At 39.1% G+C, this 17908-nt stretch overlaps 1 protein-coding gene across 4 annotated transcripts in view; it reads left to right on the top strand.

Moving 5' to 3' along the window:
* Positions 1-16862, top strand: part of LOC139730202 (rho family-interacting cell polarization regulator 2-like) — a 158711-nt gene extending 141849 nt beyond the window's left edge. Inside the window, exons 8-20 of one of the 4 annotated variants that reach the window (XM_071641098.1) lie at positions 918-1043; positions 1954-2105; positions 2602-2698; positions 3225-3440; positions 4112-4242; positions 5347-5785; positions 6904-7066; positions 10794-10952; positions 11886-12035; positions 13118-13314; positions 14170-14253; positions 15195-15285; positions 16556-16862. In XM_071641098.1, the coding sequence (XP_071497199.1) occupies positions 918-1043; positions 1954-2105; positions 2602-2698; positions 3225-3440; positions 4112-4242; positions 5347-5785; positions 6904-7066; positions 10794-10952; positions 11886-12035; positions 13118-13314; positions 14170-14253; positions 15195-15285; positions 16556-16662 (2112 nt within the window). In that variant the 3' untranslated portion in view covers positions 16663-16862. The remainder of the gene's footprint in view (positions 1-917; positions 1044-1953; positions 2106-2601; positions 2699-3224; positions 3441-4111; positions 4243-5346; positions 5786-6903; positions 7067-10793; positions 10953-11885; positions 12036-13117; positions 13315-14169; positions 14254-15194; positions 15286-16555) is intronic. The other 3 variants (XM_071641099.1, XM_071641100.1, XM_071641101.1) reach the window with 3 other exon arrangements.
* Positions 16863-17908: the final 1046 nt, after the last annotated feature.

Genomic DNA, 17908 nt, shown 5'->3' with positions numbered 1-17908 from the left:
AGAATTATTTTAATGACAAAGTCAATTTTTATTATAGTTTTGGCCCTACCCTCAACATGCTCAAGCCATTTATAGAAGATATGGAGTGCCAAAATATGTATAAGGTTGTAACTGGCATTTTGATATCAAGTATAAGTGGTGAAGAATCATACATTTGGTTCTATTGTACACAGGAATGAGCAGTTTTTTGTACACTGCAGACATTTTCTCTCCCTTTCAAGGAGTGAAACAAGCAGAAATTGCAGTGATTGAATGACTGTCGCTGCCCTTTTAAAGCCAGCACATCAGAAGGAGTGAATCTGTTAAGGACTGCTCGATAACTGCACTACAAGTATGCCCTTTATGCTTCCTGGATTCAATTCATCTCCATTACACTCTTAAATCACCACATTAGTTTTAACTTGCCTCCATGAAGTGGCACATCCATGTTGGTAACAATCGTTCCTCCGATACTTATTATAACGTGTAAGAAATGAATGAGTGGGTAGATGTTTTCTGATAAAGTTTGATTACCGGTATACTTCATGTAACAAGCACCTATTACAATGTACCTCTGAAACATTGCGTCATCTGGTGTTACATGTACATCTGTCAATAAATATTCAAAATGTCTCACCCCTTTAATTCCCTACCCCAAAACCTTGACCTTCCTCTCTTCTAAACCCCTTAACCCTCACCCCTTTTCAACCCCCAAATCCTCACCACTCCCCAACCTCTGAAACCCAAATCCTTTCCAAACCTCAAAACCTTCATCCCTCCCTATACCCAAACCCTCATCACTTTCCGACCGCAAACTCCATACACCTCATCCCCTAAACCGTCACCACTTCCCAAACATCTTACCCCTCATCCCCCAAAACCCCAAACCACTCCCCCACATTCTAACCCCCAACCCTTGCTCCTACCCAACCCCACAGATCACATTCAAATACGGGTTCCAGAAGTGGAAAACGAAGTGCAAGGTAGAAAAGGACCTGAGCCAGACGTGGGAAGGGGATGAAATAGTCCTCTACCCCATGGTGGGCGACTTCCTGACGATAAAGGTGAGATGGGTGTGTCGAGTAGATGGGTGTGGCCTGTAGATGGATGGAGTCTGGCTGGTGGTGGGGTATGGTGTTGGTGTGGAACAGGAGAGGAAAGCTCATCTTTCCACTGTAGCATGCCAGGTGCATCTCTAAAAACATAATGGACTCATTCCTTCACATAAACAGTACATACGCTGAATGCTCATAGAATGTATCTTGGACCGTGTATAGATGATTGATTTTTGTTGTTGTTGTTGTTGTTGTTGTTGTTGTTTTAAATCAGATTTTGGGTTTGAGTATTTTCGGCATGAAAAGCATAGTCAACACTGCATCCCAATGAAGATATTATGTACTGAGGCCTAATTTACAAAATATGACCACAGTTTTTAGAGACGTCATTCCACTTTTTTTAAAGAGAGAATCTTGGTCATGACAGCAAACTTATCATTGCAACTTTGAGGATTTGCCAAGCAATAGTGAGAGCTGTGACAGCCAAAACCTCTTTTAGTGGCCACCTGCCTTCCGAGGAGGTCATGTGTTCTCAGAGGCCAAAATAGAAACACAAACAGCAAAAGCAACAAATTGAACAGATGAAAGTTGAACTCGGCTTCAGAGAGCCTTTTACCTGTTGAGGAGCAAAAGAGCTAATTTTGCTAGAACATGCATTTCCCATAGACACCTGGCCAACTATACTCAGGGCTAGTCTCCAATGAGATAATTTTTCAATCTGTCATGTGAAAAAAAAAACACACACAAAAAAAGTATCTTTAGCAACACATGGATCCAAGAAATACATGTAGAACCCTTGCTTTTGATCTACTGCTAAAATACTCTAAAATGCTCACAGTGGGAATGGATTGTAGATGTTGTAGACCATTAACTCTTGCTCTCTCTCTCTCTCTCTCTTCTCACCATTCTGCCGTGTAAGGTCACTGAGATACGTGGCATCGCAAGGTCAAATGTCACCATCGGCAATTTGGAGTTTGACACCTCGGACTTTTATGGAGCTGAACCACAGAATCTCACGATCGACGTCAACGAGACGGGAACCATCAAACTCAACATCATCGTCACATGGAGGTAATACCTCGGAGACCTTTCAGTCGTTCTTCAGTTTTAATCATTTCAAACAAATCTAACTCCTAGATGTGCAAGTTTGTCATCATGTGTTAGAGAGAAATCGATTCGCAACAAGGGCAATCTCGTACAAGAGTCCAGAGTGTCATGCCTGTGATGAAAAGCACCTTGACTTAAAGAATGGTCATAAAAATGTAATGTGGATTTATACATGATGCAAACATTACACAAGTATCCCTTACTGTATCTTAAACAGAGTCACTCCTTATAAATTACTGAAGAATGTTCAGGAGGGTGATACAATGCAATACAATACAAGTGAAAGACAAAAGTATCTGATGAAACCTAAATCATGGTTATCTGCCTTCAAGGATTTCCTCAACAGGTTAAAGAAAATAACAATATTCCATTACCTCAAGTTCATTAAGGTACCGGTATGATGTGAAAGATGTGAGGTTTCAATAGAAAGTCCTTTTGATTATTATTTTTTTTTCTCCAGTCCATTCCACGTCGATGAAGAAGACTTGAAGCAAATCAACAAGAACTCATACCACAGGAGGGAGAGGACCTTCACTGACTCAGCTGTCAGTGCGCATGTAAGTCTTTCTTATTTTGATTCTATATTACTCTTACGCTGAAAAGAGGATGGGAAGTTGTTTCACTAGAATTGATGGTGTGTTTAAAGTGCATAATAACTATTGACCTGTCAAGTGTCGTATCTTGCATAGGTTCAGTACATTATCAGAGGAATGACACAGACAAATTATGTTGAGAAAAGAGCAATCTTGGAATGATGATGATTGTGGTGATGGTGATGATGGAAGTGATGATGATGATGATGGCAGTGATGATGGTGATGATAATGACAGTGGGAAGGTAATGGTGACATTTATAATTTTGCTGCTGCCACAATTGATGATGATGCTAACTTTAAGAGCAGTGATAATTCTAAGAATGATGGAGACAATCAAGATAATGAATTTCTTTTATTTTCAAAGATCTTGCAATATAGATCGAGATAACCTCCCCTAAACCCTATACCAACTGCCCTCTCAGAGAGTTGCTTTGAAATTGTATGGAAAGGACTAACCCTTCTTTCTTTCTTTCTTTCCTCATGATCAGAAGAGGCTAAGTACGGCGTCCACATCGTCGTCATCAGACACGCCCCACTCCCCGGTCAGACCAAAGCCCAAGCCGCTGGAGTTCCCCTCATCGCCCACGCTCACCCTGGAGGAAGCCCTCCACAATGTGGTGAGGTTACTGGAAATCCTCGCAGGGCAGTACAACGAGCTCAAACCTCTGGAGCAGCAGATCACACATCTAGACTCATTCCTCAGGGTGAGCACATTTGATGTAATTGTTTGAAGTTTGAGTTTAATTGCAAAAAGAGCTAACTCCACACTTGTTAGGTTGAGACATATGCGAGTAAAGCTGCTAAAAAAGAGAAAATAATAAGATAGTATGGGATATTTTTAATTATTATTTCAGGAGTATTGTTATATTACAATTGAGGTATCACCCTAAAGGTTTTATTTTGCTCTATCCAAGAATGGGCTGGCCGCTTACTTTAAATTCATACTAAAAAGAGGCACTTAGCCCATTTGCCATGAAACTGCAAAACTGTTTGTAATTTGCACAAAGGTAGCATTGCTGTGATATGACAAGAAAAAAATTGTTGATTATTCCATTGTAGACTTTAGTGGGTTTTTTATCATTTGTACTGTTTATCAGTACTTTTAATGTGTACTTTTCATATTGTAGTATTCATATCATGCTTCAAGAGGATCAACACGTATTGGTTCCTCTCTAATACACTTTTTTTCTAAATTCTTTTCTAGGTTTTGGAGTTCCAAAATAGGATAAGTTTGTCAGCAATAGCTGCAAAGATGGAGTTTCAGGGCATGCAAGTCTAATTCACAATTGATTGATTGTTTGAGAGCTTCAGTTTTCTTGAAAGGGGCAAAGTTTTGACTCGCCAGTCTTTTTTTTTGTCATGTCAACCCCGTCAGAAAAATCTGGAGAAGAAGCGACGAGAGTCGACCATCAGCCTCTCGGTGAAGAACGCCCTCGACAGTTTCAACTTCCTCAATGAGATGGATGAGGGACTGAGTGAGAGCTTGGACTCTGGCAGCATGGAAGAGTGAGTTTTTTGGTGGGGTTCTTGCACCCATAAATCCTTTGTATATATTAAACCTTTACACCTGTTGGCTAGATATGGTGCTCTCTGCTTAACCCTCTAAGTTCGTACTAAAGTTTCCCATCTGCATTCAGTAATTCATCCGCACTTGACCTAGTTCTAGATTAGCAAGCCCACTCAGATGTAACATTGTGCATAAGTCCAACAGGAAGGCCATGGTGACATATAGGATTAGGTAGTCCTCATTCATTGATAATTAATTTCCTGTCTTTTGTGCCAGTGGGTGAAGGAAGTGATCCTATAAAGTAGACCTATAGATGCCTATCAGCTAATAGAGCATAATAACGTTAAAAAGCATAATGCTGTTTAGAGCATGTTTATCCCAGCCAAATTAATCAAGCGCCTGATTACGGGGTGAAAAATGTGATTCTGTTCGTAAAATGTATATTTAACTAAAAAAAACAACAAAGAAAAGAACCTGATAAACTGGTATCCTACCATACACAAACTGCTGTAATGACGATAGTAATAGTGACAGATCACAATGTGCTTTATACTCCATCTTAAAAATATTCAACAAGCACTGTCACTCCCAAGCTGTCTGCTCAGTTTGCATATTGAGTGTATGTTTTGTCCGAGTGTCTCCATTGAAAGCATAAATGATACTTGTATTGTAATTTTATGATTTGCAATACCCTCATTCTGTAAGACAAGAATGATCCTGTTCAGAAGCTAAGCTTTCAACCTGCTTTTAGTTTGAAGTCAATCCTGGCATCAATAATCAGACAGGAAAACCAAATATTCAACAGTAATTAGTCTTTGTAGTGGTCTAGATCTGTGCCTCTCAACCAGTGGACTGCGATGTCAGACAAAAATGAAATGAAAATTTCATACTTATGTAACTGGGCCTCAGAAAAAAAAAATGTGTAGGAGCACAAGCATGGATCTAGATGATAAAATAAATGTTTCCACAAATTAGTATGACATGTGAGATAAAGACTTTTACCTGTGTGTGCCCAGTTTGTAGAGGTTAACAGTCACAGAGGTGGAAAATGATTTAAAAGGGAAGATGAATATTCATTTATCCGTCATCCGCAACTTCATTAGGACCAATCGCAAGAACGTGCTGGATTCTCTGGATGTAGTGCCCAAGTCGCACTCCAGCGACCGGCTGAGCGATTCCACCTGCATCGAGGATGATTTTCCCGCCCAGTTGGAGCTGCGAGGCATCCATCGGCCCTCACCGTCGACCACGCCCACGTCCAACTCAACGTCAACGATGTCGTCGCCGCCCTCGTCGACGTCGTCATCTGTTAAACGCAGCAGTCGGTTCCTAGACCTGAGCGAGAAGCGGGAGAGTCGGATGCTGGAGCTGAACGAGCAGCGTGGCAACCGTCTCCTGGACTCGCCCGGCGACAGCTCCTTCGGGAGCATGCGTCGGTTGCCGGGCTCGGACCGGGAGGAGCCACTAAATCTGACGACGGGCAGCGACTCCATCGACCTCACTCTCACACATCATCTCATGTTCATCGAGTATCTTCTAAGTGTGAGTAGAACAATGACTTTGGCCTATTATCCCTACAATGTCTTCCTTTATGTGGTGGTCGAGAAAGCCCCTTCTATCTTTGAGTCCACTTGGAATCTCCTCTAATGAGAGTGACCGAGGTGTTAAATTTGATCCATCCGTCATTACCTTTTTTTAGTATTACATACTTACATTAATGTAACCTTTGTGATGATGGAGACGGCATATTTGAAATTGAATTACATGTGTGGCATATGTGTTAGAATGTGCGGAAGAGCATGCCTTGTGTAATTGGGTTAAACTTTCTGAGTGAACTAAAAAAAAAAAGAAAGAAAGAAATCATATCCTACTTTTATTCCCATCAACTTATAACATTTTATTGCTCCCAGATGATGGCATCTGATTGGTAGAAAGTCTGTGGGAATTTGATGATATTGTAGCGAAATAAAATTTCCTTGTATCAGGCTGAAGTATCAAGAAAAATGTCAGCTCATTGTGATATACCTCTGCTTCCATGTTTTAATCATAATGAAAGAAATGTGGGCTATGTTATTTACTTTCTTCTTGTATTATCTATACCGTATGTCAAAAAAAAAAATACAACGGGACCCTCCGCAATGATATCTTTAAAAATAGTGAATCAATCCAAATACAAATTCAGGGTATGAAACTATAACTCATTGCCCAGATCTTACAGAAAGCCCCATTCGATTTGCTTCATTGGTCAAAGAGAAATGAGGAACTTTGTAGAGGATGTCAAGAATCTCTTCCTTCCAAGTTCTGTCTATTGTATTCACACACAAAAGCATCGAAGTGCTGAACTTGGAAGAATTAGACTCATGACATGCTTTACAACATTCCACATTTCTCTGTGACCGCTTAACCAAATTGAATGGGGTTTTCTGCAAAGTAGAGCTAAGATGTTATATTCTAAGACTCTGAAGTAGCATTTAGACAGGTTAGTCATATTGGGTGTTATCAATGCAAAAATTTGATTGTATTTTTTTTTTTGGGGGGGGGGGGGGGGGCGGAGGGGACGTACTGTACAAGTCAATTTAAATGTGTATTACCTGCCCATAGGTTTGCATGTAAATGGTTAAGTGACATTTCTGGTGTTCTTGTTTGCTTGTGATCTGCAGCATTTAGGAGCCTTTGGACCCCTTAAACTCAAGGAAACCATTGCTCTGGACAAGCTACAAAAGCAGGCGGTCATCATCGAACAGCTGATCGTCTTGGCGGTCAGCGGCGTCCACGTCGCGTCCGCCGACGAAGGTAGAGCGACACTGGTCATTTTGGGTCGCGGTGAGCTAAGCCAAGGGCAATATGGATGGTCAATGCTTCTTATATTATGCCAAAATGACAAAGCATGGCTGGGAACCATTCGCTGATGTTGCAAAACATGAATATGTAATATTCTGCGTAACATATATTGGGGCTGCTGCGTAATACAAAACGTGAAGTTACTGAGAATACAAAATTTATACTGAGGCTGTGTAATACTTTAACACAACTCGACTAAAGATGTATCAAATGTGTAATCTTGCATGTGTCAATATTTGATAGGAATTGAACTCATTCACTAACCTCTTCATAACTATTGTGTGACTTCTTAAAGCCAGAATACGGTCTCTAACTTTACGACTTCCATTTAAGACTATGACCTATAACTTATACATATCATATGTTATCAACTTAGGACATATGCTTAAAAATATGATTTGAGTATATATGTTGAGACCCAGACTTACGTTTTGACTTTACATATGATTCATTTAATGTCCTCTGTCTTGTGCAGACCTATGACTGATGACTTATACTTTATGATTATGGCCCCAGACTTGCAGTTATGATTATGGCAAGACTTACATCTATATCTTGCAACTTGTGTCTTAAGATTATGGCTCATGACTTGTACCAACTATGACTATGTACTGATGTCGTGTACTTATGACTAAGACTTATGACATTTCTTATGATTATGACTTCAATAGAGTGTATACATATTGCAGATTACGATGACACCTGACTTCATTCGCTCACAACACACAGGAAAAGCTGAAGTCATTTTTAGCTGGAAAGCAATATGAAACTCAACATATATCCACTTCTCAATTTATTCAAAGAAACATCCTCATATCCTTCCATCTCCCCCTCCCTTTTTATCCTTCAAGCTCTCTCCATATAATCTTCCTATAATGCATAGTACTCCAAACGTGTCTCCTATTGTTTCTGGTTATGCTTCTTCTCTTTTTGTGTGTGCATTTTAGTACCTGATTGATATACACCAAAATGCATTCATTTATTTAGCTGCTTCACCGAATCACTTTCTTTTTTCATGCTGATTGCATGCAATTATACTTTTTTCCATGAAACATTATTCATCGTTCATCTACATTCCCTATCTCATTACATTGCATCTCATTTTAGCCATTATCAAAATTTATGTTTATATCAGCACCAAATATTTCTCTCTTTTTTTTTTCTTCATTTATGCTTTGCTTATAATATATATCCTCTACTTAAGTTTCGCATTTCTGGATATGATAATCTCTGATCCAGTTTTTCTTCATATCCTTGCTCTTAACTCCTTATAGAAGCACCAATTTTCTTTTGCATGTCGCTATGGTGTTCTTGAAGACAAAATATAAAGGCAGTTTAATGGCTTTGAAACCAAACACACGTTGCATTGCATTGCATTGGATCAATTAAATCCCATGTTATATATCAAAGCTTCTGTGTGTAGAAGTAGAACACACAAGCATAGGCTACACAAGCACACACAAACACACTCACCCAACATGTTAAAGAAAGTCCACCAAAAATGGGTACCAAATGTCTTTCATAGAAAGACTAGCAGAGGGTGCAAAGGCTGTGTAAGACCAGACCACAGCTTATTTTACTTTTTGGTACTCTACAAAGCAAATACTTAATTCGTCATAATCATTCTTTTAAAGTAATTTAAACACTTGTTCATTCAAACCTTTTTGAAAATTGAGAAGAAATCTTTAATCAAGAGATACAATTGTACATGCATTCAATAAACATGACAGAGTTATTTGTACATGTTTATTTTATTTCCTGTTTTGACATCACATAAAAATAAACAAGACAATTTTGTCTTGTCTTACTTCATGATTTTGCTACAACACACATTTCCCATTTACACCTGCCCCAAGTATACTCGAGACTCGTCCTCAACGGGTTAAGTGACCGATAGAAGAGCGCAAATCTTTCTGGTGTAGTACTGACTATTGTATTGTACAGTAACAGCAGCCCTAATGCACATACTGTTTGCCCCAGTATCACAGCCTACCAGTAATTGATGAAATACATGTGTCCATGGCTTAGCTCACCCATCCACGCAAGTTGCAAATTAACTTCTTATTAATACCATGCTGTGTACTCAGAGATTTCAATTAATGCTTCTGTTTATTTGATTTTAACTTTTTAATGTGTATGGAACCCTGTTGGTTTGTGTGCAGAGTCTATCAAGATCTGAGAATCTCATGATGAATTGGTTTGTGTTACAAGTCTATGAATATCTATGAAAATGTTTTGTTGCATGTTTATATTTCTACACACACTATCAATCTAAGTTGCAGAAAGTCAATATTTATCAAACTATGTCATTACCACTCCATTGAAAAAAAGAAATACATAGCAGATTAAATCTTATCCAGGTGGACAGGAATGAATATAATAGGGGTCTGGGTTTGCATTTACTCTCTTCATATACATCTATAAAAAATGTATATATTAATATAAGATGACTCCTGAAAAATTGTCAGTTCTTTACAAAACTCAATAGGAAAATTAAACCAGATGAATGCACAGCTCAGAAGAACATCAGCTTGACTTCAGGTCCATCAGTAAATTGACTCGGAAACCAGACATGAATTTTATAGAGCTAACAGAACTTCTGGTCCAGATTCGAAGAAATAGGTTTGTCATCAGACCTGGGGGTGTTTCATAAAGCTGCTCTTAAAGTTACATACAACTTTTTTGAAGACAAACAATTTTTGAAGACATTGTTCTTCAACCATGCTATTGTTTTGACGTTTGCAAAAAGGGACATATGACCTTTAAAAGAAGGCGTGATTCATCCACAGAAAGGTCCCGTGCCTGTAATCTAATATGTCCGTGTCTCATTCCCCCTGACTCCATATCCACAGGGAGGAAGTTTGGGATTATGAAAAGATGTGCCCAAAGTACAAACACATGATACAACATCTTATACCCCTCTCAATGTACCCTGCACTGTTTGATGCATGTGGGACTGTGGTAATCCCAAATTTGCTGGTCCTTTTAACTTTAGTTTATAGTTTTCTTGATCTGTGCAAAAAAAAAGGGGGGCAACCTACCCCCAGTTTATTGTTATTTAAATTATTCCTATAGATTAATAATCAAAGTAGTCAAGGTAGCATACAGACTGTAGGTAGGCCTTTATAATATCATTTTTGTGGGGTGGGGGATGGGGATACCTGGTTAGAGTTTTTACTCGGGTTTGCAAATATGTGTTCATTGCATATCTCTTTGTATACAGAATAAGCATGTCCGTGTGTAATTTGTGAATTATGGGGCCTACCACTTGAATATTCACTTTGAGCACATTTGTGGTAATACATTATACCGGATACTGCACAGTGTTGCCATGCCAGTAGTGAGAAAGAGCATTGAGTGGAAAATTTTGTGATGTTAAAATTTGTGCGCCATTTCGTGCAACCAGAAACGAGTGCAAAAATAAAAGCACAAGAATATTTTTGCTTGCTTTATGTTCCAGTAGTTGACGTCTTGATTCCACGGAATTAAAAACATACAAAACTCTTCTTACCCTGCCGAGCACGAAAAAATTAGCCACACGAAAATATCCACTTTTACACTAATGTCCATCACATGCTGCTTGCAGATTGGATGTACTTGAGTTTGCTTCATGTGATTGAGCTTCAAGTCAAAATGTAACCTACATAATTATTCATATCTACCCCTTACATGGTTTATACTTATTTTCTTTTTGTTTGTTCTTTAATAGTCTTGCCCGAGTTAAAGCTCAACCTGCCCCTCTTGGAATTCTGGGAACAGTGCAAAGAGAAGGAAGCCCTCTATGTCAACGCCGACTCATTCCTCCTTCAGCTGGACGTCAAGTTTGGCGCAAAGCTTCGAACAAACCATCCGGAGATTGCTGATGATGGTAAGAATTTACTGTTGGAAATTTGCCAAATCACATTTATTTTTGCTGTAGCATTACATTTCTTGACATGACTCATAGGTTAAGCTGATCAACACTTTATACATCTTTTTATAGTACCTGACTTTGGTGCTCATGTTTCTATGCACAATGTTTGTGTTTGTTTTAGTAAATTTTCATCTCAGTTTTAGTACATTAAAATCTCTCGTACAAAATGACCATACGTACAATTTTGTACTTTATCATCTTTAAGAAAAAAAAAATCATTTTCTTCTCCTTCTACTTCTTCTACTGCTTGTGTTTCTTCTGACATCATTTTTTTTTCTTTCTATTCCTCTCTCTTCTTTATCTTTTTGCTTCATCATTTTGTTCATTTTTATAGTGACAGTAGTAGTGCTCCTAATTCTTGCAGTAGAATCTCTTTTCCATTGTGCTTTGAATAAGTGATGCTTTCTGAATTTGGAAATAAGATTTTGTAAAATAGTATTGTCATTCACAATCTGTGATGCGACCGTCATCATTGATTTTCTTGTGGATATGCAAAAGTCCCTAATTCTGCAGAGGACTCCATGAAAAATCTCATGTCTTTTGGCAAGATAGAATCTTTCTCAATGTGGGACTTATTTTTGCCGGTTGAGAGTTGCTTAGTGCATATCAGGGGGGTGTTTTATCGATTTAGTCAGTGCTGACAAGTTGCCAGTCTCTGACAATTTCAGCAATATCCTTGGTTTTGGTTAGCTGAGATGCTCTGGTCACTGACTGTTACTGTGGTTATTGTCAGAGGCTGATGACTTGTCAGCGCTTAAATTACAACTTCCATGAAACAGTACCCAGAATCTCTTTTTTAATACTACTCTTTGGAACCGGTTGGACTTTGTTGGGTTAATGTTGGCAACTCAAAAGAAAATATCTCCATCTCCCTCATCTTGCCCCCAGTCTTCCAGAGTTTGTGCCATCGGATCATCGAGCGACCCGCCGACCTGCTGAGCCCCAAGACAATCATCACCCTATTCCAGTACATCTCATTCTTCACGCAGGAGAGCCGGCGCAACCCAGAGAAGTGCATCAATGACCTCACCAATGAATGTGAGTGGGCGCTTATACCTAACGTGCCATGGCACTCACTTCTCTTTTGTCATAGGTCAAATATACAATGGATGATTTCAAGTTCGGTGCTGGTGTCAGCGTTGCCGTGGGAGACCCGCATTCACATCTATAATAGATGCACGTTTTACGTGCAAAGTCTATGGTAATAAAATGGTCGCCCATGTAACGTACATGAACACTCTAGACATGGCTACATAAATCTGAACCGGGGAGCAAAATTAAGACCGTTGTATTTTGTTCAAGGGATGAAATTTGTGGCATTTTAAACTGTCTTCCTCCTTATGTATCTATAACTAAGCAGTCATGGCTACATCTTTTAATAATTGATTGTAGTCACAAGCGATTATTTTTTTTTTATCGCACAATTCCCGCAGACTTCCCAATGTCGCGATGATAGCACCTAGTGTTGTGATTGATAATTTTGATCGGTATCGCTTTGTTAATCTGACCGTCAGTGTTGGAGCTCAATTTAAGGCAGCTGGATGGGAGATACAAGGGTAGCACCGAACTTGAAATCACCCCATGTAGATCTTCCTATTTAGTCATGCATTCTTTGCCGTAACCTGCCAAGCTTACTAGTAGTTTGTTGGCATTCATTTTGTTGATACTTCAGGCAGTGTCCCTGTCAAAGTGAGAGTTTGACACCAGTTTTAAACCCTTGAGGGACGGACTGATTTTGCTACAACACTTATTTCCCACAGACTCCTGCCTGAGTGTACTCGGGACTCATCTTCAACGGATTAATCACACCTTCGATGTCTCTTTGATACTGTGATAGGTATATTGGAGGCTTCCTGAAAATAAAGCTATTTTTAAACAAGCTCATTACATTTTTTCCTATTCAATTTCACTTCATTCTTTCTATTGATATAAAAGCCCTCCTAGATTTGGAGTTACGTGTATCATCACCTATTGAAATGCATGTTACCATGAAGTATCTCCTGATATGTTATTAGAATCTCCGTATTAAAGTTTGACGTGTGACTATTGGCAGCCTAGCTGAGCCACCATAATTATGAGCACCATCTCCAATTAATTACCCCCCTCAAACAATCATGCAGTTGAGCTGACGGCGAGTCTAGAGCCCGGTAACCCTGAGCTCCTGCGGACCATCAAGCGTATTCCCAAGGGATTCCTACTCCCAGCAGGAAACCTGAGAGCAATGGGACTCCTCCTACTGGAGGACAGCTCCACTGTGCAGATGGGGGTGAGACTCTACCTCGAGTCCATTGCCAGGGAGGATGACCTCAGGCAGAGGGTGAGTGACATGGCACCTTGCATCCCCTATCTATATAATGGAATAGTCTCTGCCCTTAACCCGTCGGTTGAGGACGGACTGATTTTGCTACAACACGCATTTCCCATAGACACCTGCCCGAGTATACTCGGGACTCGTCCTCAACGGGTTAATGGGTGAGATGAAACTTAAGCAGATGGGAACATATTGATTAATGCACTATTGTAATGGTTATTGTGAAAAAAAAGGGGGGGGGACAGCTTGGGGAGATTTAAGTGGGAGCAGTGTGTCGAGTTGAGTAGATGACATCAGGGTCCAAGAATAAAGTGCACTCCCATCATAAGGAACACTGATGTAATAAACAGCCCAATTTTTATAGCCTAAAATTTTTAAAGAAGTCTTTTCCAATATGTTGTCAATGTTCATATGAGTATGCATTGTATTGATTTAAGAGTTTCTTGAAATAAGTCCTTTCAAGGTAAAGCATATACATGTATGAACAATGAAGGGCTTAGATTATTTTTTTTTTACTCTTCCTTATAAAACACCAATAACAAATAGTAAAAATTATAATCAGAAATGACACAATATAAATGCACAGAAATGTGGTTTATTGAACTTACGGGTTAAGGGAATATAGTGAATATGAAAGAGTGGTCCGAGATCAAATTATTAATAAAAACGTCCTTTGAGTGTAAAAAGAGAGAAAAAGAAGGATAAGAAGTATCAAAGTCTTAAGCAAAACATGTACATGTGGATTTAGAGATGAAAAGTACATGTATGTGTAATTAGAGGTAGATATAGATGAACTATTCTGGAGCATGTCGCAGGTTAAAAACCTAATGTTTCACCCCTTGTGTCTTTTTCATGATGCAGGCAGTTACAGTGTACCAGGAGTGTCTGGAGGAACGAGATCTTTCGCTACGACAGGCAGGGTGTGCAGCACTTGCAGCCATGCATGTGAGTGTGTGACATGTGAGGTCAAGACGGGTCATTGTAATCAGTGATATTTTGATTCATGAACGAAAACATGCAGACATCTGTGTAACAGGTGCAGGACTACTGGCTAGGCAACGATTACAGACTTTGTTCTTTGTATATTATCGTATCCGGGCAATTACCCCGAGAGGGCAATTACCCCCCCCCCCCCCCCCCCCCCCCCCCCCCCCCCCCCCCCGGCTAAATACTGGTTAGTGGTAAGCTTAGAGTAACGATTAGGGTTAGGGTTAGGGTTAGGGTTAGGAGTTTGAGTTAGGGATAGGATTAGGTTCAGGATTAGGATTAGGATTAGGGCCAGGGGAAGGGTGCGGGGTAATTGCCCAGGGGGTAATTGCCCTAGACCCGTATATTATTGATAGACGCAACATGTGAATGGCGCAGAAATGTATTACCATTGTACAATGTGTATGTGACACGCTTCGATTATGTATGTTACTGTATCATGCTTGCCAGTCAATTTTGATATATCACTTCTTAATAGGTCAGGCAAGATTTGGAGCAAACTCTTGGATTACTGTAGGATTTAATACTGTACATAACCTTTTTTGACACGTTGAGGACGGTTTGATTTTGCTACAACACGCATTTCCCATAGACACCTGCCCGAGTATATTCAGGGCTCATCCTTAATGGGTTTAAAGAAAGCATGTGCACAAAATTTTGATTCGCTAACAAGTAAAATCAAAGGAAGAAATATGTGAGTTCATATACATTCCGTGATAAATAGCATTTTAAAACTTTGTAAGTAATGACTGATGTAGCAAAAGAGAGAAAGTTGACAGTTATCATTCAACCAGTTGAACAGATTATTTACCAGAGATGAGGGAACACTGTACTATTTCAAGTCTTGTTTATAAAATGATGTAATCTACAAATGTACATGTCTCATTGGTCTATTTCAGGCCACAGAGGCCCTAGAGCAACTCGTCTACCTGTTGAGGTGCGACATCGACGACGTCAAGACAACAGCCAAAGAATCTCTCATGGCTTTTGGTAAGTTGTCCATGGACTTTTTACCTTCACCAAGGGAGGAGGTTGTGTTTTTATTACCGTTGGTTTGATGGTTTGTTTGTTTGTTTGTTTGTTTGTCCGTGTACAAAATAACTCCAAAAGATTGTGCACAGATTTGGATGAAACTTGCAGGAAAGGTTGAGAATGAGACAAAGAACAGAAGATCAAATTTTGGTAGTGTTCTGGAAATCTTTACAAATTTTATGAAGGCTTATGATGTAACAAAGGCTTTTATATTGGGAGATCGAGAGAGTCTTTCAGCATGCATAAACGTATGGGTGGAAATCACTGATCTCTATGGAAGAGCAAGCTCATTGGAGGAAAGTACAACGTAACTGCTTGGTGGAGGTCTGCACTCTCAAAGTGCTTTTGTAGTTTAATATTATTTTTCCTCATACTCTGTACAATTTATTCCAGTATCTTTTTTAATCGTTTGTTTGTTTTCAGCAATGAAAGGTGTCATTTATTATGGCAAGCAAATTTAAAGGGATGGTACAGTATTGGTGGAGATGAGAATTTGGCTTTTAACTTTTTGCAAGATACCAAGAAAACTCTTATAATATAGTACAGACCATACCATTTGAAGAGGAGTTCAAAGTTTATTTGATGAAAATCGGGTTTGGAATGACTGAAACATCCAAAAACAAAGTAAAACAAAGCGATCGCAATGAAGTGTGGGTCCCACACTTTATTAGAATTGCTCTTTTTTGGATATCTCAGCCATTTCAAAACCAATTTTCATCAAATAAACGTTAAATTCCTCACAGAATTACATGCTCTTTCATATTTCATAAGAGGTTTCTCATTATCTCACCAAAAAATGTTAGAAACCTGAAATTAGGTCTCAACCACAACTGTACGATCCCTTTAAGTGTAATATAATATGTTTTTGAATTAATATTCATGTAAACATTATTACAGAGGTTTGTTCAGTGGGTATGTAATGAATTTAAATTGGCGAAGTACTTTCATGAAAGCATAAATGCTTAAATGAAAATGTGAAAATATACATATGTTCTGACCCAAAATTTTATAAACAAGCAGTATTCAGTTATGTTTACCTCATACTATAGTTAAAGTTAGAACACAAGTACTGGTAAAATACATACACAAGAGATGTTTTAAAATAATGCTTCTTCTGATAAGAATAATAATAAAGATGGTTATGATAATGATATAGTGTATGTAAAGATACTAATAGAGATAATGATTGTAATACATTCAATGTCATCATCTTCTTTTTGCCTTGCAGGTGATGAGGGAAGGTTAGCCTGCGAGCAAGTCTCATACTCCCCGTACTTTGCCTACGAGCAGCAGTATACACAGAACGGCACCCCTCTAATGACCACCGAGTTATAACATTTGCAATATCGGACCATGCCCATTGGAAAAAGACTATCCGCTGGAACACAGAACATGACAGTATAAGACAACAAGATGTTTGGCAAAATGCATTTCTTTGTTATAATCAAAGGTGTATAGAAAGGCTGTGCACACTGTATGCCCCGTTTAAGCAATTACACATGAGTGCTGCCCATTTTGTAAACCCATTTGCAAAGCCCCACCCCTTTCGCAGTGAATATATTCCATGTCATCGCTATGTATGTGCATGTGCACCATGTTCAGTTTCCACACTTGGACAGATTTTGCGAAACCATATTGACAGGTGTTTTGTTATGCTACGTTCTATGTGTGGTCATGGCTTTTCAGAGGGAGGAGGATTGCTAGACGGTGGTGCCATGATGAAATGCATTGGTTTCACCCAAGCTTGGGACTTGAACCTGTGAGCTTCTGATCAAAGTGTACAGCACCCCAACCACTAGGCCACAGAACCTCCACGTAATGAATGTTGGCAAGGATGAGGGTGTCCCTCCCTTTTTCCTTGAAAGAAATGTCATTGTGAGGGATTCATGGGGATTCATTGTGTGCCATATGACTAGGATTCCTTCTGGAATATAAAGTTTTGGATGTACTAGGTAATGACAAGACCTACATACGTAATGTACTCAAACTCCAAGTGGAAAAACAACAACAAAGAAAAGGACGTAAGAAAGACTTTTGTAGAAATGATTATATACACCATAAAAAATGGTCCGTTGACTCATTTTTGAAGGAGAGAAAGCAACTTCAATTTCCAATGTGAAGACAATGAAAAAAAAAAATAGCGATCTTCCCCATCCACTTGTTCTCACTGTACAGAGTATCAGACTTGTAACTGATTACTTTTAAAAAATCAGTAAGAATTAATGGAACAATTTGAAAATTTCAGAAGTCGTGCAGTGATGAGGCAAGGAAACCTCCACAACAGAAATACATGACGGAAGGAGTCTGGTCCAATGTCAGGGCATGCCATGATTTTATGTTGAAATTATATATGATTGTATAATATATTTGTCAAGTCTGTCGGGCCCCCCATTGTGTGTGTGGCTCAAGTAGGAATACCTGTATCACAGATGCGAAGGTCCCTCTTTGCAGATTCCATGTCAGTTTGATGTCAGTATTATCAGTTTTCAAGAGTATTTTAGCAAGCCGGAGGAGAAAAAAAAGCATCAAGGCATGCTTTGATTGAATAGACTTAAAACAGATTTACTAATTGGACAACTCT

This window comes from Diadema antillarum, unplaced genomic scaffold, assembly GCF_040938485.1.
Source record: "Diadema antillarum isolate AM-2024a unplaced genomic scaffold, OU_Dant_1.0 seq00000297_RagTag, whole genome shotgun sequence".
NCBI classification, from domain to species: Eukaryota; Metazoa; Echinodermata; class Echinoidea; order Diadematoida; family Diadematidae; genus Diadema; species Diadema antillarum.
The sequence above is the reverse complement of the archived record's forward strand: the minus strand, read 5'-3'. Positions and strand labels throughout refer to the sequence as shown.